Here is a 19,929-nt window from a genome sequence, read left to right as displayed (position 1 = left end):
AGGCTGTGCTGCTGCCTGCCACAGCCAAGGGCCTTGCAGGTGGTCCTGCTGGAGCAGGCTCAGCCCTGCCCCTGGCTCTGACAGTGACCTTAGTCTACAGGGTCTGTTTCTAGAGCAGGTAATTGCTCCAGGGCAGGAAACTTGCTGCTTTTGCTGATGTCGCTGGCAGGTGGCAGGTGTGTTCTCCTGTGGAGCCACTCACTGGGGGGCCATTAGTCCAGGCAGGACAGGCATAGGTCAGGGATGGGGTTGAGTCCTGGACCTGGCAAAAGCTGGGTTTCGTCTGTTTTTGTGGCTGTAGCTCCTGTTGCACCAGGCGGAGGGGTGGGACAGGGAGAAGTAGCAGACAGGCCTTGACCGGCAGATGTGTGCTGGCTGGGCAGTGACAGCACATCTTGTGGGGTCAAGTCCTGCCTGGAGGAAGGTGAATGCGTGTCTCAGGAAACACCCACTGGGTGAACTCCTTCTTGCTGCTATTGCCTTGCTCTGGCCGGAAGCACTGGGTCCAGGTGGGCAGCCGACAGCTTTTCTTCCAAGGGTGCTTCCCAGCTGGGCAGGGAGCGTGTTGGCCTTGAGATCCAGTGTTGTGAGTTTGAATCCTGGCTAGGCCTGGTAGGGTATTCTCCTGGGCAAGTTCTTTGCTCTTGTGGCCTCCTGACACTTTCACTGCTGTGGCCGGAGGCACCAGGTTAAGAGGCACAGCCAACAGCTTCCTTTTCAGGAGAGCTTGCTGGCCTGGTGGGGAGCATACTGGTTTAGAGGCTCAGTGTCATGGGTTCAAATCCTAGTATGCTATGGTGATCAGGTGCCCTAGATAAGCTGGTCCCTGGGGTAAGTTCTTTACTGCTGGGGCCCCCTGACTCTTTCCTTGCTGTGGCCAGAGGCGCTGAGTCAAGAGGCCCAGCCGACAGGTCCCTGTTAGAAGAGCTTGTTGGCCTTGTGGGTAAGGTGCTGGCTGGCAACACTGGTGGTGTGTGTCTAGTCCTGGCTGAGTGAGTAATTGACCCATGGGCCTGGTGCCCCCCTTGCAGTGCTGTTTGGGTGCGTGGCAAGAGGGGTTGGCTTCGCACTTCTCAGCAAGTTCTGGCGGTTGGAGAGGGTGATTTTATTCAGAATTAAGGCCCTAACAGAAACACACTTGAGTCTCCTACATTTCCGGACAAAGGGAGTTTGTCCCAGGCACGTTAGATAGACTTAGACACCTGATAGGTGAACTAGAATCTAGCCTTAGGTGCTTTTGCATTTAGAGTTCTGATCTGGTTTCCAGTGAGATGAAATGTCAAAGTACAGACAGTCAAAAAGCCTCAGTAAGTCTACATTCATCCAGTTTTATCTTAAACTAGGTTCAGCCAGTTTGAAAGCAGTTGATATGCACTGAATGCCTGCCAAGTTAGAGATTTGAACCAGTTTCTGATTGTGTATACCAGTTTGTGTGCAACTTTTGTCCCTAGCCTGGGTGTCGAAGTATGATTCTAATGCATCCTCCTCAAGTGCCTGATAAGCCATATTACATGTGTTTTGTCACAGAGCACCACTTGACTGTAAGACCGAGTCACAAAAAAAGCAATGAGGAGGAGGAAGCTTCACTCAGCTTTTGCAAATGCTGTTTTTTCAGGGTCTTGGGCAGTTTGAGAAGTGGCCATTACTTCACCTCCATACATAGATTCTAGTTCAGTGTTTTAGAGTAAAATGTCATCCACTCTGTGCAGGACAAAACTGAAAGAACATAGGTGCCCATGCAGGCAACCCGATTGGTACACTTAGACCTTCAGGACAGACTAACGTCACCCTAAGGCCAAAAATGCCACGTATGTGCAAATTGGCATTCTGTACCTGGGATGTGTGGACAACTATGCATGACTATATACTCACAGAAACTGGGCATATGAACCAGCAACAAAAAGTGTGTAAGACCCCCCATCTTTTCACTTAAATACTTGAGTGGCTAGGGCACTTACAAGGGCAGCCAGAGATCTTGGGTCCTCCTCAAGAAGAGGGTGTTTGGATCTGGGCATCGCCGACCCCCGCAGAACAGTAGTCCAACCACTACACCAAGGGCCAGACACTGTCCAGCCCTTTCCCCAGTGCTCCTTTTTAAATCTGGCCCCTTGGGCAGCCATGAAGGAAGGTATGTAGGAGATGCCTAGAGTCAGAAGAAAGAGAACAAGCCAGAAGGCGTGATGTGGTGAGATGGCTGTTAGCCTGTATGGGGAAGGCGCTAGATTATAGCCCACAACCCTGCTCCCACTGAGGTAGAAGCTTTATCCCATATAGTGCCCTCTATCCATCTTCATCAATCACTATGTTAGTGGCTCATCTTGAAAAGTAGCATTGGGAAGGCAGAGATTGGTGAAGCCAGGGTCCAAACCCCACTTGACCAAGGAAGGCCTAGAATCCAGGAACTCAAGCTCCCTGGAGGAGTGCCAAAGTCTCTCCTCTATGGGGTCAAAGACAGACAAGTGTCTGAAGTTGTCATGTGTCCACAAGGGGTGTGCTCATAGGTCTGAGATACTCTTGCACCTGTCTAGTCTGCACCACTATTTAGTAATCCATGCATAGTAATCCATGCACGGGGAGCTACATATCCACGATTAAATGTGAATCTGTGTTTGAGTGGCATTTCTTGCACTTAGACAAACCCAACTGTCACGTATATCACCAAATCAGGTTGCCTACATACCCAAGAAGGGAATAGAAGTTCACCCTCAGTGACAGTAGTTGGGCTAGGCTTTTGTGCACTCCTTTTTTCCACTTATTATTTGTCATATCAATCACAAAAAATTCCAACATCATATTCAGTATGATAACTCCATCCATTTCCTTTTTTCTCACCATCTTTTCTATATTAAAAACTCAGGAAATCAGGAAGCATGTATAGTTTTATTAGGGATACTTTATTTAACAGCTAATCAGGCTTCCTGTTAGAGAGGACTCCTAACAAGGTTAGCTTTCTGCCAGAAAAAGGAGGAGAAAGAAAAAGGACAGCCAAGGGGCAATTACATACGTGCACTAACCTGCCACAATGACACTTGCATGATTGTTGTATGATCCCTGGGAGGGGTATTACAGGCCTTAAGGGTGCCATTCCATTTTGACTACTACTTCCCTTAGTGATACTATTTTAAGGCATCAGATGGGAAAATGAGATAACATTTGGAAAACGTTTAACATGCATCCAGCAACCTGGGTGGAAGGTGCTAGGACATATTTGATCCGTCTAAAGTGGCTATGTACTGGTCCTATTCAGTTTTCTCTCACCTTCTTCTAAGGGGTACTGGTAAGTACCTTTGGAGAGAAAGGCTTAAGAGAACAGTTTGCCACATCCTAGGGATGCTTGAAGTTTAAAACACATGCCATCTGGACTCCATAGGCAGCCATTATGTTCCAACAGCTTACAGATCAAGTATTCGTGCCCCAGAGTCATGCAGTGGTGTATATAGATTTGTGGCAAAGTGGGAGTCCCTGGCTAGCCACAGGGCTAGTTTCCCACCTGCCTCTGGCCATGCCGCCCACCTGTCTCACCCACCATGCCTTGTTGCTAACTAATTAAATCCTTAATTAAGGTGGGAGGCTGCCCATCGTACACCCTGATATTGTGGGGGGTTATCCGCAGCTCCGTTCCATCCCTACACCGCAGCCCAAACCTTGCAGATGGCATCTCAGGCAGTTGGCTCAACCATACCCTTTGCCCATTAGCTGTGGCCCCATCTCTGGCAAGTCGAGACCCCGAGCTTCTTTGCTCATTGTAGGTGTCCGCTGTGGTGGGCCCCTGGCCCTTTTGACCCCTCCGGTTCTGGCCCTAGCATTGACCAGTTGAGTGCCTCGGCTGGGTTTTGCCTCCTGCCTGCATTTAGGGATCGGGGTCCCCCATTCCCAGTTCAGGTGATCCTGGAAGTGTGCCTGGCCCTGCAGGGTCACTCCCCCAGCAGGCTCAGGTGCTTCCAAAAGCTCACCTGGCCTACCCTGCTCTGATGTTATATGGCCCACCCACGGGTGAGGGCTGGGTCTAAGGCACCCCTACTCACCTTTCCCTGGGGAGGTAACTGACCTGGGGGCTCCTGCACCACTGAGAGCCCCACCAGGCCACCCACTCCCAGCAGGGTGCAGTTTTAGGTCATGCCCAGGACCAGAAGCCTCCAAACCATCCCCTGTAGTTCCTGCCCTCACCACCGGGATGTTCCAAGCAGCCTTGCAGCCAGGCAGTATTACTGCCTGGCCTACCAGCAGCAAACTGCCCTGTTTGTAAACCCCTGCTCAAAGCAGGACCAGCCCCAACCAGATCATCCCAGCCAAGGCTTTGTCTAGCTGGGTTTTGAAAACCTCCAAAAATGGAGCTTCCACCACCTCTGAGTAACCTGTTTTGTTTTTTTTTACTACCCTCCTAATGAGAAAATGCTTCCCAATATCTAACCTAAACTTCCCTCGCTGCAACTTGAGGTGGTTGCTCCTTGTTCTGTCATGCATCACTATTCTGAGAACAGTTTGGCTCCATCCTCTTTCAACACCCACAAGGTAGTCGAAGGCTGCTATTAAATACCTTTTTATTCTTTTCTTCTCTAGACTAAATAAGCCCAGTTCCACCAGTCTTTCCTCATAAGCTATGTCCCTCAGCCCCCTCACCATTTCTGTCACCCTCCGCTGGACTCTCTCCAATTTGTCCACATCCTTTCTGTAGTGGGGGCTCCAAAACTGGGCCCAGTACTCCAGATGTGGCCTCACCGGTGCTAAATAGAGGGGAAGGATCACTGCCCTTGATCTACTGGCAACGCGCCTACCACTGCAGCCCAGGATGCCGTTAGCCTTCTGTACAACAAGGGCACACTGCTGGCTCATATTCACCTTATTGTCCTCTGTCACCCCCAGGTCCTTTCCTGCAGAGCTGCTGCCCAACCAGTCAGCCCCAGCCTGCACCGGTGCATGGGATTGTTCTGTCCTAAGGAGTTTGCACTAATCCTTGTTGAACCTCATGAGATTTCTTTTGGTCCAATCCTCCAATTTCTCTAGTTCACTCTGAACACTAGCATTACAGAACAGCATATCTACTACTACCCAAAGCACGGTGTCCTCTGCAGACTTGCTGCGGGTGCATTTTATGCTGTCTTCCCAGTTGTCGATGATATTAAACAAAACTGGTTCTAGGCCCAACATCTGGGGAACTCCACTCGATACTGGCTGCCATTGATTTTTACCCCTTCACCTGAACCATACAGCCAGTTTTCTATCCACCTCACAGTCCAATCATTCAGGCCCTACTTTTTAACCCAAATAAGAGAAAGAACCAGTGATATTCTCCACCGGGGATTAAAGGAGATGTAGGAGGTATGTAAAAGATGTTGCAACAGTACAGTAACAAATGACAGCATCAGCATCAAAGGTAAAATTCAACAGATACAAAGACGGTAGCTAGGACAGAGAAGCATCTTAGAAACCAATTACTTCAGGGAGACACAAGCTTAAAATAAGATACAGAGGCTATTTAAAACTAAAGAAACAACTGACATTGGTTCAATTAATCTGTATTAATAACACAGTTGATTGATTCTAAAAAGATGTTCAGTGAAAACACAGTCACTGGAGAATAACTGACATCTTTGTCACAATAAACCACTTCCATCTCACCAGTTCCCATAGTGCTGCTTTGATGTCCTTGTTCCTCATGCTGTAGATGACTGGATTCATCATTGGTGGGATCATAGAATAGAGAGCAGACACCAACAGATCGAGAGCTGATGGGGACCCAGATGTGGGCTTCACGTAGGCAATTATCCCAGTGCTAGCCAGCAAGGAGACAACAATGAGGTGGGGAAGGCAGGTGGAAACTGCTTTATGCCAGCCCTGCTCAGAGGGGATTCTCAGTACAGTAGTGAATATCTGAATATAAGACACAAATATAAACACAATGCAACCAAGACCTAACCATGTTCCAAAGAAGATAATCTGAATTTCACTAGTAAGCACCTCTGAGCAAGAGATCCTAAGGATTTCATATATTTCATAGATATGAAGGCTGGAAGGGACCTCGGGAGATCATTGAGTCCAGCCCCCTGCCCAAAGGGCAGGAAGTCAGCTGGGGTCATAGGATCCCAGCAAGATAAGCATCCAATTTACTCTTGAAGGTGTTTAATGTAGGTGCTTGAACCACCTCCGCTGGCAGACTTCCAGACCTTGGGGGCTCGGACAGTAAAGAAATTCTTCCTTATGTCCAGCCTGAAACGGTCTTGCAGGAGTTTGTGACCGTTCGACCTCGTCATCCCTTGGGGCGCTCTGGTGAACAAACGTTCCCCCAGATCCTGCTGGTCACCCCTGATAAACTTATAGGTGGCCATCAGATCACCCCTGAGCCTGCGCTTTTCCAGGCTAAAGAGTCCCATGGCTCTCAGCCTGTCATCGTAAGATCTGTTTTCCTGACCCCTGATTATGCGCGTGGCTCTCCTCTGGACTCTCTCAAGGTTCTCCACATCCTTTTTGAATTGTGGAGCCCAAAAATGGATGCAGTACTCCAGCTGCGGCCTCACCAAGGCCGAGTACAAGGGGAGAATGACATCCCGGGATTTGCTCGAGAAGCATCTATGGATGCAAGCCAGCGTTTTGGTCGCTTTACTAGCCGCAGCATCGCATTGCAGGCTCATGTTCATCTTGTAGTTAATGACGACCCCCAAGTCTCTTTCTTCTGTAGTGCTATCCAACGTAGCACTGCCGAGCCTATAAGGAAGCTGCAAGGAGCTGGGGGATTTCACATAAGAACTGGTTGATGAGGTTGGAGCGGCAGAAGGGCAGCCTAAAGGTGTTCCCCGTGTGCGGGGCAGAGTACAGAAGAGCAGCACTCGAGGCCATGGCTGCCTTTTGCAGACAAGCTCTCCTGTTCATCACTGTCGCATAGTGTAGTGGTTTGCAGATGGCGATGTATTGGTCGTAAGCCATGATAGTAAGGATGACGAGGTCTGCTGCAATGAAGAAGAAGAAGAAAAAAACTTGGGTGACACATCCAGAATAGGAGATCACCCTGGTGTTCAGTATGGAATTGGCCATGGATTTGGGGACAATGACAGAGATGGATCCAATGTCGAGGATGGACAGATTGAGAAGGAAGAAGTACATGGGGGTGTGGAGGTGGCTGTCAAAGGCTATGAGCATGATAACCAGGAGATTGCCAATGAGGGCTGCCAGGTATATCATTAGAAAAGTGCAAGATCTGCAATTCCGGGGCATCAGAGAACCCCAGGAGTAGGAACTCAGAGTGGTGCAATTGGACGTCATTGTCCCCAGTGCCTTTTGGGATGCCTGTGGAGGGAAAGAGAATCACTGTGGTAAGAACACGAGCAAGCAAGAGAATAACTCCACCTTTCCTGTGCACAATCATGCATGTCTTATTTTTTTTGTAGTGCCACCTTATTTTCAGTTGAAAGGCACTTTTGGGGAGTTTTTAAAATGAAAAATTAGGGCCCCTAAAGTAACAAAATTGTTAAGAAACCTTAGCCACAGCTAAAGGGTCTACCTTCCCTGCCCCTGGTCCACTCATAGTCATGCCAGTCGCCATGTTTGGGAACAGGAGGGAATATTGGTGGAGACTTGTTGGGAGACAAGGATGCTTGCTCTAGTGCAGTGTATGGCTGCCTTACGTGCATCTCCTGAAGGTGTTTAAAAGCCCTTGTAGCAGCAGGGCACAGATAGTCTTCATCTCCCTCTTTTACCTGTGACAGATTTCAGTGGTTTTAGTGTCTGTGGGCAATATAACTTGCAGTGGTGTGACAGGGACACTGCCTAGTTTTAGAAACAGTTTACATATGTGATAGTTTGGATAGGGAAGATGATGCCTGAGCAGGAGGCTGGACCTCCAGAGCTGCTTCCAGTCCTACTTCTGTATTACTCTGGGATTTATCACATTTAACTTGTACATGGGACCATCCCCTGGTCTGTTGCCCGATGTGGACTCTAACTAAGACTTCTCCTGGGAGCGAGATGGTGTTCGTCTTTACAGTTCTCTTTGCTTTTTCTTCCTAAGTACTGGAATGGAGGAGAGCCCACAAGCCCAGGAGGATGCAGGGGTGGAAAGAGCACATGGCAGCATGTGGTAGGCAAGCAGATGAGGGTGACACATAATGACCTGAGCTGGGGGGAAAGGTGGGATGATGTCCACATACATATTACTATGGGAGATCTGAAGGAATGGGGGCAAGGGCTGGGGGAAGCAGGACAGAGGGGAGTACAGACGGGGAGAAGAGAGTGAATCCAAAACACCAGTAAAGTGGGTTTAGACTTGGTGTCAGAAGAGGTTTTTTGCTGATGGACCAGTGAGGAAGTGGACGAGACCAGTTAGAGATATTGTCAAATCTCCATCCTTGGAGGTGTTCAAGAGGAGGATGGATAAGCATTGGTAAGGGATGATCTAGGACTAGCGATGCCTGTGCTCTACTGTGTGTTGTTCCCGTTCCTCTGGTCTTTGCTGCTGGCTGCACGGGATCAGGAAAGATTTTCATTTCCCTTCCTTTTGCTATGCGTGTCAGGAGGCCCTCTCTGCCACATTTAGAAGCACTGGGTGTTGGTAGCCAAGGGAGTGGGTTTACAGTTTGCCAAAGCTCGTGCTCAAACTAAAACCCCAAGATTGCTAGCTAGAGGGTGTCCCCTCCACTCAGGGTCAGACCAATCCCTGTATTTGGTATCAGGGAGGAATTTCAATTTATGGTCAAATGGGGAGGACCATGGCAGGGTTTCCCATCCTCCAACGGAGCGGGGTTGCCTGTGCACTTTAAGTAAAAGGTTAGACAGGGTTTTGCTTTGGATAGCGATGGTCCTCCCTGAAGCGGAGGGTTGGAGTCAATGACATCCAAGGGTCTGTTCCAGCTCTATTTTTCTCTGATACTAGGATAGGTCAGGAAGGGCCGTCTCCTTCTCCAGCTTCCAGCACCTGCGGCTTGGGTGCTTTCTACAACTACATGTTTGGGACTGATGCCTCCCTGTTCAAACACCTGAGGAAGCCTGTTTCTTTGCACAGCTCTGCACATTGGCCAAGTCCCTCAGCACCCGCAGGTGCATTACTTCTGGCCCCATGGACTTGTACAGGTCCAGCTTTTCTAAATAGACCCTAAACTGAACTTTTGCCACTACTGGCTGCTCATCTCCCCAAAATGTGCTGCCAAGTGCAGCAGTCTGGGAGTTGACCTTGCTTGTGCAGACTGAAGTAAAAAAAGGCGTTGCGTACGTCAGCCATTTCCACATCATTGGTCACTAAATTGCTTCCAGCACTCAGGAAGACACCAACGCTTTCCCCGATTTTCCTATTGTTGCTGACATACTTGTCAAAATTCTTCTTGTTTCCTGCCTCATCCCTGGCTACCTGCAACTCCAGCAGGGTTTGCCCTTCCTGATGTCATCCCTGCTGGCCTGAGTAATAGTCTTATCCTCCTCCCTCACCCTTTGTCCACACTTTCACTTCTTTTTAGTTTATTTTTGGGTATTAGTCCTGGATGTTTGGATAAGGGCAAGTATAGTGCCTAACTTTAAGAAAGGGAAGAAGGATCTGGGGAACTACAGAACACCTGTTGTCCTCACCTCATCCCTGGAGAAATCATGGAGCAGGTCCTCAAGGAATCTGTTTGTAAGCACTCGGAGGAGACAAAGGTAATGAGAATGGATTCACCAAGGGCAAGTCATGCCCGACCAACCTGATGGATGGGGTGACTGCCCCTGTGTATGCAGGGTGAGCACTGAATGTGCTTGGTGGTGGCAGATGATCGAACAAGGAGCAATAGCCTCAAGTTGCAACAAGGGATGTTTATGTTAGGTATTAGGAAAAAATCTTACTAGGAGAGTAGTAGGGCTCTGGAACAGACTAAGCAGAGAGGTAGTTGAACGTCCATCTGTGAAGGTGTTTAAGATGGAGCTGGACAAAGCCTTGGGTGGGATGATCTAGTTGATGGTCCTACTCTGAGCAAGGGGTTGGACTAGATGTGGTCCTGAGGTCCCTTCCAAGCCTCATTTTCTATGATTCTATAATTAGTCATAGTCTCTCACCCCATTCTCATTAAAAAATTAGGCGACTGTGGCATCAATGCCTACACAGTCAGATGGGTGGCAAATTGTCTGGAGGGCTGCACCCAGAGAGTGGTAGTGGAGGGGCCTTTTTTGACCTGGAGGGATGTGGGCAGTGGGGTCCCCCATGGCTCGGTCCTCGGGCCTGCACCATTCAACATCTTCATCTGCGACTTGGACAAAGGGGTGAAAAGCACCTTGTTCAAATTCACGGATGACGCTAAGATGTGGGGAAAAGTGGGCACACTGAAGGAGAGGGACAGGTTACAAGTAGATATGGAAAGCTTACAGGGGTGGGTGGATGAGAACAGGATGTGCAAAGTGCTGCACCTGGGGGGGAAGTACCGGCATCATAGCTACGGGCTGGGGAACTCCCTTCTCATCAGTACGGAAGCAGAAAAGGATCTTGGAGTCACTGTTGATGCCAAAATGAACATGGGCTGGCAGTGTGGGAACACGGTCAGGAAGGCCAACCACACCTTGTCATGCATCCACAGATGCATTTCAAGCAGGTCCAAGGAGGTGATCCTCCCCCTCTATGTGGCGCTGGTCAGGCTGCCACGGGAGTACTGCGTCCAGTTCTGGGTGACACACTTCAGGAGGGATGTGGATGGCATGGAGAGGGTCCAGAGGAGGGCCACTTGCATGATCAGGGGACAGCAGGGCAGGCCCTATGAGGACAGGCTTCGGAACCTGAACCTGTTCAGCCTCCACAAGAGAAGGCTGCAGGAGGATCTGGTGGCCATCTACAAACTGGCCAAGGGGGACCAGCAGGCAGTGGGGGAGTCCCTGTTGCTCCGAGCATTACTGGGAGTTACAAAGAGTAACAAGCAGAAGTTGACTGAGAGTAGATTCAGGCAAAAATCTAATGGATTGAGGGACTGGTGGCTTGAAAGCCATTTTGGCTTGACATAGTTAAATCACCTCCCAAAATCCCCAGGCTCACCCATCTATTGCTTCCATGTAGTGAAATACAAGGACAACCTAAATCCAGCATCACTACAATCACGATCTGTATAGAAGCTCAAATGAGTAGACGCTTAGAAGAAATCATTTCCAACCCATCAGCGTTGTGTGGAAGAAACCATTAGCTCCCTTGCAAAACCCGTACAAGGAAATCATGATTAAGACTTCCAGCACCAGAGTGATCACTGACACCTCCTATCTAAAATTTCCTATCACTCCCCTTTAAACATGCTCCTACCCTCCTTCCAAATCTCAAATAGGCAAACCTCAAGAAAACATTTAGCACAGAAAGGAGGAAGATCTCATGATATTCTCCAAGAGGGGTTTTTGGAGATAGTGAAGGTATGTACAAGCTGTTGCAATAGTGCAGTAACAAATGACAATATCAGCATGAAAGATGACTTTCAACAGACACCAAGACAGTGGTTAAGATGCTGCTCTCCCCTAGCTACTAACCAGTTCAGGGAGACATAAGGTTCAAACTAGATGCAGAGATTATTTAAAATAGCATAGAGGTAAAGCAACACATTGGGAATTGGTGGAATTAATCTGTATTCATAACACAGTTGGTTGTTTCTATGAAGAGGTTCAGTGAAACCAGAGTTACTGGAGAAAAACTGACATCTTTGTCACAATAAACCACTTCCATCTCACCAGTTTACATAGTGCTGCTTTGATGTCCTTGTTCCTCATGCTGTAGATGACCGGATTCATCATTGGTGGGATCATAGAATAGAGAGCAGACACCAACAGATCGAGAGCTGATGGGGACCCAGATGTGGGCTTCACATAGGCAATTATCCCAGTGCTAGCCAGCAAGGAGACAACAATGAGGTGGGGAAGGCAGGTGGAAACTGCTTTATGCCAGCCCTGCTCAGAGGGGATTCTCAGTACAGTAGTGAATATCTGAATATAAGACACAAATATAAACACAATGCAACCAAGACCTAACCATGTTCCAAAGAAGATAATCTGAATTTCACTAGTAAACACCTCTGAGCAAGAGATTCTAAGGAGCTGGGGGATTTCACAGAAGAACTGGTTGATGATGTTGGAGTGGCAGAAGGGCAGCCTAAAGGTGTTCCCCGTGTGCAGGGCAGAGTACAGAAGAGCAGCGCTCCAGGCCGTGGCTGCCATTTGCAGACAAGCTCTTCTGTTCATCACTGTCTCATAGTGCAGTGGTTTGCAGATGGCGATGTATCGGTCGTAAGCCATGAAGGTAAGGGTGGCAATGTCTGCTGCAATGAAAAAGAGGACGAGAAAAACTTGGGTGACACATCCAGAATAGGAAATCACCCTGGTGTTCAGTATGGAATTGGCTATGGATTTGGGGACAATGACAGACATGGATCCGATGTCAAGGATGGACAGATTGAGGAGGAAGAAGTACATGGGGGTGTGGAGGTGGCTGTCAAAGGCTATGAGCGTGATAACCAGGAGATTGCCAATGAGGGCTGCCAGGTATATTATTAGAAAAGTGGCCAAATGTAAGATCTGCAATTCTGGAGCATCGGAGAACCCCAGAAGTAGGAACTCAGTCACAGTGGTGCAATTGGATGTCATTGTCCCCAGTGTCTTTTGGGATGCCTGTGGAGGGACAGGAAAAAAAAATCATGGTTCCCACAGCAAGAATATTTTTCATGATACTTTTTAAAAAATAATTTGGATCATTGTGACATTTCAGGCAAAAAGCGGACAGGAAAAGTATTTTATCAGAGCTTTTGCACACACCTTGTCACTGCCACTCACTAGGGTTCATACATTTTCCACATCTGTGAAAGTGAAGAAGTTGTTAGTGTGCTATCACACTGGCATAAACAGTTCCAACTCCTTTCTAGTCTAAGGGGCCATGTGATTTTACATCAGGTGCAGGTGCACTGCAAGTCCATGTGACCTGGGAAAAGGGAATAATTACAACCCCAGATCCTATCATTTCATGAATGTCAGTGCCTGAATCTTACCCACGGGCAGCTAAGCATGAAATAATGAAGTCAAAAAGGTCATCCCATAGTATTTACATTTTCATCGGGACATAGAGATTAACATGCTGGCTGTGTGTGGGCTCTAAGTCATCTGGGATGATAGCAATGAAATGGCTGGCAGGATGTGCACAAGGCTGCGTGTTCAAACTGGCTTCAAGTCTCAGAAATATATATATAAGCGTGGGCTGTAAACATCCCTACATGGTCTCTACATTTTGTAACTCATCTACTTGAAAGATATTAGACCTTTTCTTTATTTGCTTCGTGTGAAAATCTTCAGTGGCCAGGAAACTAGATGAGTCTTTGTACTTCAGGGGTTATTGATAAAGAGGGAGAAATGTTAGCAGGGCAGCTTCAAGCCCAGGGCAGCTCATGATGCACAGGGCAGCTCTGCCTGCCATGCTGCTGACCTGTGGTTGTGGCTATTTCCGGCCCTCCACAAAGGCAGTGCCTGGGGCTGCCTCCCTGCTTCCCTGCTCAGTTACATTACTGTAGAATAGGTAAACATTTCACGACAGTAATATGACATTTTTCAAGTGAATACTTATATGCTTTCTGTTCCTACAACTGTAGATAATTAACTGGAAAATAAAGTTCTGCAATAATTTTTAAATACAGTTCATTATTCTATTTCACAAAGATCCTCTCTATTGAAACCCAAACATTATTGAATGGAATATATCTCTTACTGCACTTGTCTTAATGGTTTTGTCTTCAGTTTGCTGTTAAATCCTTGAATGCCAGGGCAGTTTGATTGCTGACCATCTAGTCCTGCTTCCGATCTCTTGTCCCCCGATCACTGTGCTATCTAGATGCCAGGGGTACAGGTTTCTCAGCATCGTGCACTCCTCACTGTGTGGGAGACCTGAGAGGAGGAGATCCAGAACGACGAGTCCCTGAAGAAGAGCTGAGTGTGCAGCTGACTTGGAGCTTTACTGGAACGAAGGGGTGAAGTTGCAGTCAGTGAGTTGTCTATGTATATGTTGGGAGGTCTTGGGGGACTGGTACCCTAGAGCCCCGCACAGCTCAGAAGCAGAGCCTGTGTGCAAACATGCTGTATTTACAGATATTAAAGCCAGAAGGACTGTCCAGAGTCTCCCAATTGGACCTACTGCTGACCACGTGTCAGAGGATCTCGCTGTGGCTTGTAACAGGCTGCATCTCTTGGGGGGCCAATGTCTCTAGGCTTTGCTAGTTGCAGTGTGGGTACGGGAGGAATTTTTCCCCCTCCTGTTGCTAACGGTGTGAGGGTCACCATCTGCTGACAACCAAGCCTTCCTCAGCAGCATTGGGTGTTGGTTGCAGCCTAGGCTAAAGGGTTTTCCTTGCCCCCTAGGGACTTGCCAATCACCAGATATGGGAACAGGAAGGAAGTTTACTGCAGAGTGAGATGGGGAGAGACTTGTGGGGGAAGGAGCATCCTTTCCCTGTAATGGTGGGGATGGCTGCCTTATTTGTATATCCTGAATGTGTTTAAAAACACTTGCAGGAGCAGGATGCTGACAGTCTTCATCTCCCTTGTTTACCTACAGCAAATTATGGTAGTCTCAGTGTCTGTGGGCAGTATGATTTGTAGTGGTGTGGCAGGCTGATTGTGTAGTTTGAGGTACAGTTTAAATAAGATTTCATATGGGATAGGTTGGATAGGTATGATGTTGCCATGACCAGGGGCCTGGACCTCTTGAGCTGGTTCTAGTCCCAGTTTTGTATTAGTCTGTGATTTATCACACTTGCCTAGTACATGGGAGTGTACCCTGCTCAGCTCCGAGGTTTGGACTCTAACCAAGACTTCCGTGGGAAGTGAAACAGCGTTCGTCTTTTGAGGTCTGTCGGCCGTTTCTCCCTAAGTACTGCAATGGAGAAGAGCACACAAGCCCAGGTGGATGCATGGGTAAAAAGAGAGGGACCAATGACATGGTAGCATGTGGTAGATGAGCAGGTGAGTCTGGGACATAGTCACCTTAGGTTGGGGGAAACGTGGAATGATTTCCACATACATGTTAGCATTGGAGATCTGAAGGAATGGGGGCACGGGCCGGAGTGAAGCAGGACAAAGGAGAGTAGAGACAAGGAGAAGGAGAAAATCCATAACACCAATAAAGTACTTTCAGACTGGGTATCAGGAGAACTTTACTCCTGTTATGGGAATGTCTGGGCACAGTGCCCATTTTTTTAAAACTCAGAATTTAACCAGGAAACCGGGACCCTGAGTGAGTAATGGCCCACCCAGGACCCTTGCTGCCTGGCAGTAAACTGTTGATAAGTATTAATTACTTGTTAGATGTTATGGTGTGGCCAAAGGAACCAGGAGATGGACCGGTGAATTGCCAATTAAGGACGCTCACTTCCCGATGGTGAATTGCTGGGAAGTGCTAACAGCTGATTAGATTCTTTGTAGAAAAGACTGATGGCTTGAATAAAGAGATATTCCTAGAAGGGGAACTCAAGTAGTGGCATGAAGCACCAGAGCAATGAGTAATTTGCCTGCATAGAGGCCCAGGCGAGGAGAGAGAGCCAGCTGAGAAATCACTCCCCAAAGAGGCGAGTGGGGGAGTTACTGGCCTGCTGAGAGCGGAGCTTTTAGTCGACCGGCTGAACAGAGCACCAGCCAGACATGAAAGAGAACTTTTCTTTTGATGCGTGGAAGGAGCAGGCAAACGGACACTCTGCCTGAGAGAGTACTTGTTCCAGGACTGTTAAGTTAGCTGGGGAACAGAAGAGCCAGGATGGCGATAACTCAGCTGAGAGGCAGACAGCTGATGACCAGCTGATATAAGCTATATGTGAGCAGACATAGGTGATTATCGTTATTAAAATCCATAAGCCTTCTTCTTTTTGTATGTCACCTATAATTACTCTCATCAAGTCATGGCAGGATAGATGGACACTGTTACAAGAGAGGTATCATACCAGGTGCTACCATAACGCACATACAATCTACACAATATGAAACAAGAGTCACTTTAAAGTCCTCCATTTTCGGTATCGTAATCTCTTGACAGGTCCGAGGGTGAGTTGATAAAGTCCCGAGTCCATGGCTGCTGCAGTCTTGGCTACTGCCGATCGCGATGGTCCTTCACAGTCGGTTTGTGAGATCTGAAACAACAAACATATGGACAGAACAAATTCTGCATTTCTTACTTATCTACATTCTAATCCCATGGCCTATCTTTCCTATGTTTCCAGAATCTAGAAGGGTCTTAACTCCACATGCCCCCTTGCTGGGAACATAGGTCAGGAGAGTGAGGTTGTTTCTGCGCATCTAGCCAACCAGTTATGGTGAGCAAGAATGGTACGGCCACTCTCAGTAAGTTCAATAAGGTAAGTATTCAGATAATCTTCAGCAGATTTGATGATTCCTTTTAAGACTTTTGGGTGGCGATTTTTTGGATCTGGTATTGTGACCCAGATGAGCTTGGATGACTTAAATTTTGCTTTCCAAGGTTCTGTAGTTTTAGGTTCTCTTTCTTTCCAAAGTTCTTTTCCGGTGTTAAGGTTGGTTAATATTTCATGGTTATATCTAGTCCATCCTTTATAGGTCCCGTTGCCTTTGATGCGTAATGCTTCTTTATATAATCCGATGGCTCGTTCCACTACACCATTCGATTGAGGGTGGTATGGGATGTGATGGTGCCAGGTTATGTTGTGTATGGCGGCGAATTTCTTGATGGCTGTGGATGCAAGCGGTGGTCCCCCATCTGATTGTATAACCTCGGGGACTTGCCATACTGCAAACACACTTGTAAGTGCTGCTATTATGGCAACTGCATTGGTTTTTTGGAGAGGAATTACGGTGACTTGGTGAGTTCCCAAATCTATGACCACAAGTCCTTTATTTGGAATCGTGGACCCGGGTAGAGGTCCCAGAAAGTCTACTTGCCAGGTTTTGCCGGGTTTAAATGCATCTTTACTTAACACTCCCTTTGTGTTTGCCATGGGGTGTGATTTTTCTTTTACACAGGCTTCACATGCTTGAGTTATTCGTTTCCAATCCGCTTGGGTACCATATTTCTGATGTTTCGGTAGGTCTTTGTTCCATCTTTGATGACAAATCTGAGGACCTGGGTGGCTCCAGTTCTCATGCAACCAGGCTAAGTAGGGATCGATGCATATTTTATTGGCGCTTTCGATAGTTGATACTTGTCCTATAGGAGTTGCTTCTTGCAATAGTCGATTGATTTTATCATGAACAGGGTCCATATCATCTCGGTGAGAGTGAGTATGTTTTAACAATGGTAGTACTGTGAATTCAGAAATCAGTGTGTAGATGTCATTCCATAATTCTAGATAGTCAGTCGGGGAAGCTGTTCTGGTCGCAATTTTGTAGATGTAATGTGAGTCAATAGCAATGACCGGAACAGGAAGAGTTCCATTATGTCGGTCTAGGCAACGATGAATAACTTCTCGGAAACCCAGTAATTCATTTCTCTGTGCGGAATCACAGCCAGGATGGATTTGATGTTCAAAGCACGGATGACAATAAAAGCCATACTTCCCGCCGTCGCAGGTGGAGCCATCTGATGCCATCCCTGCTGGCTGCGTTGTGCCATACAGGGTAATTTCGCGTTGTTCAGCGGTGGAGGTAGATCTTCATGTTTCCAGAGTGCCACTGGTAAAGGTGGTTAAGTACCAGGGCACTCCAGGTAGAGGGTTCTTCCTGAAAACATGGATCCGGCCAGTTGTGAAGTAATTGGGGCAACAGGGTTGCTCTGACAGCTTTGAGCTTGCCCTTTCCAGATGAAAACGACTCAACGAGTTGGGCAGTTAAAAGAGTCTTCCCCACTACTCCGTAGTGGTGCTGTGCTGCTTGAATGGTTCGATGTGCCATATAAACCATATTGCCATCTTCGTTCTTTACTGTGGCAAATAAATATTCTGACGTATACCCGATGGTGATAGTGAAAGATGTGCTGAAATCAGTAGCATGAAGACTCGTGTTCTTTACCGAGGTTATTAAGTTGGTGAGGGCTTTAGTATCTTTTGGTGTCCACGGTGCTCTCTGCCTCATTCGTTCTCTAATTTGTCGTTGGATACAGGCCAAAATTGGTAGGTGGGCTGGTTCGATGTAATGCCTATACCAATTCAGTTTTCCTAATAATGCTTGGAAATCAGCTTTCTTAGACGGAACTTTATTATCACTGATATCAAGTTTAATTTCTTTATGGGCCACTCCCCTTCGGGTAGTCTTATCGAATATAGTCCCTAGAAAACTTATATTGTCTGTCGGTTCCAAATTTGACTTATCTTTATTTACTTTCCAGCCGTCGGTATTCAAGTGCTTCACTAGAAGAGCTGTGACGTTTTTTACAGTGCTCTCATCTTTCTCCATTATTGCAATATCGTCTAGATAACTCCATATATTTACAAGTTTGCTTTCTGGGTGGTTTTGCTGGAATCTCTCGAGGCTTGTATTGATTGGACTCGTAGCTAGTGCTGGGGCATTACAGTAGCCCTGCGGGCAGACATTCCACCGATAAATTCTTCCCTTTATGCACGTGTTTAACATGCCGTCACTGTCATTTATTGGGATGGAAAAGAACATGTCTTTTAGGTCTAATGTCGTCCCGACCCACTTGGTGTTCTGGTATTGAGCCATTTCTTGTAGACTTTGCACTAACATACAGGGTGAAGCCTGCGTAAGTACTGTGCATCGTTTATTGGCTTCTCTGTAATCTACTACGAGACGGACTTTATTGGGTTTTCCAGTTTGGGAATACCCCACCCTGGAGACAATCAGTAACTGGCGTGAATCGGTGTAATAGATCCTTTTTCTTTCAGTTCATCCAGTAGGGTATCCAATGCGTCATGGAGATGCGGCTTCGTCGGTATAGGGGTATATTTCCAGGTGGTGCTAATCTGGAGGGTCGGTCTATGCCAGTCATTCTCTGGAACGGTGGTGATAGGTAAAGCTTCGAGTACTTTGTGTTTTAACTGTAAAGCTCGGATGCCCGGCACTCCCAGGATGTTAATTCCCCCTAGAACTGCTTCTAGGCATTTTCCGTGACTTTTCACGAAGATTCTGACTCAGTTTGTGGTGGTTACTGCGTTCAGGCCTTGAACCATCATGACCTTATTGGTCCGTTGATGTGGGATGGATGGTTTTATGACGTTCACTTGCGCTCCAGTGTCCAATAAAAATCTTGCAGTTGTGATATCGAGCGGGTCATCGGGATTCTGTATTTCTATCGAGGCATACGGTCGGGAGTCATTATCGAAGAATCTCATATGGTTCGTTGCTACTGCTATCTTCCTTTTATCGTTTCGAGTTTCAATATCGCTTCCTCCAACTCTCTCCTGCACTCCTTTAGACAAGATATACTCGGTTGCATTGAATTCTGTTTCCAGTTCACTTTGCTTTGTCTCACTCCGCTTCAACTGGAGAATAAAAGTCATAAATGATTCTTAATTATAATTGATAGTTCTGTTCCAAATGTTCCTCTGTCTCAATACCCAAACTTTATTGAATTGAATATATTACTTACTGTGCTCATCTTAATGGTTTTGTCTTCAGTTTCCTACATTCGATCCTTGAATGCCAGGACGGTCTGGTTACTGAATGTATTCTATTGTATCTAATCCCTTGTCCCCCTATCGCTGCACTATCGAGTTTCGCAGTCATCCACCCCTCACTCCATGACAGAGCGGAGGGGGGGAGATCAAAATGATTTGTCTCTGAGAAAGTGCTCTGGGTGTAGCTCACATGGAGCCTCACTGGAATAAAAGGACTGAAGCTTCAGCACAGTGATTTCTCTATGCATCTTTCCTAAGAGCTTGTGGGACTCGGTCCCTAGAGCCTTGCACAGCGCACAAGCAGAGGCCAGGGACAAACACCACTGGACTCACTGATTAGACACGGACTCACCGATTCACTGGAATAGACTCCCCCCGAGGTGGTGAAAGCACCTGCTCTGAAACATTTGGATGCTTATCATGCTGGGATCCTTTGCCCCTC

At 47.3% G+C, this 19,929-nt stretch overlaps 1 protein-coding gene and 1 long non-coding RNA gene across 3 annotated transcripts in view; one reads left to right on the top strand and one right to left on the bottom strand.

The window, feature by feature from the left end:
• The window catches only part of LOC149861869 (uncharacterized), a 167,788-nt gene that overhangs the window by 7,930 nt on the left and 139,929 nt on the right, over positions 1-19,929 (top strand). The gene's annotated exons all lie outside the window — the stretch shown is intronic.
• LOC149861878 (olfactory receptor 14A16-like) lies at positions 11,599-12,686 on the bottom strand. Its single transcript, XM_090050591.1, has one exon. It carries the CDS (start codon positions 12,556-12,558, stop codon positions 11,599-11,601), a length of 960 nt encoding a protein of 319 aa, XP_089906717.1. The 5' UTR covers positions 12,559-12,686.

This window comes from Crocodylus siamensis, chromosome 6 (genome assembly GCF_052110815.1).
Source record: "Crocodylus siamensis isolate JL-2025a chromosome 6, ASM5211081v1, whole genome shotgun sequence".
NCBI classification, from domain to species: domain Eukaryota; kingdom Metazoa; phylum Chordata; order Crocodylia; family Crocodylidae; genus Crocodylus; species Crocodylus siamensis.
The sequence above is the reverse complement of the archived record's forward strand: the minus strand, read 5'-3'. Positions and strand labels throughout refer to the sequence as shown.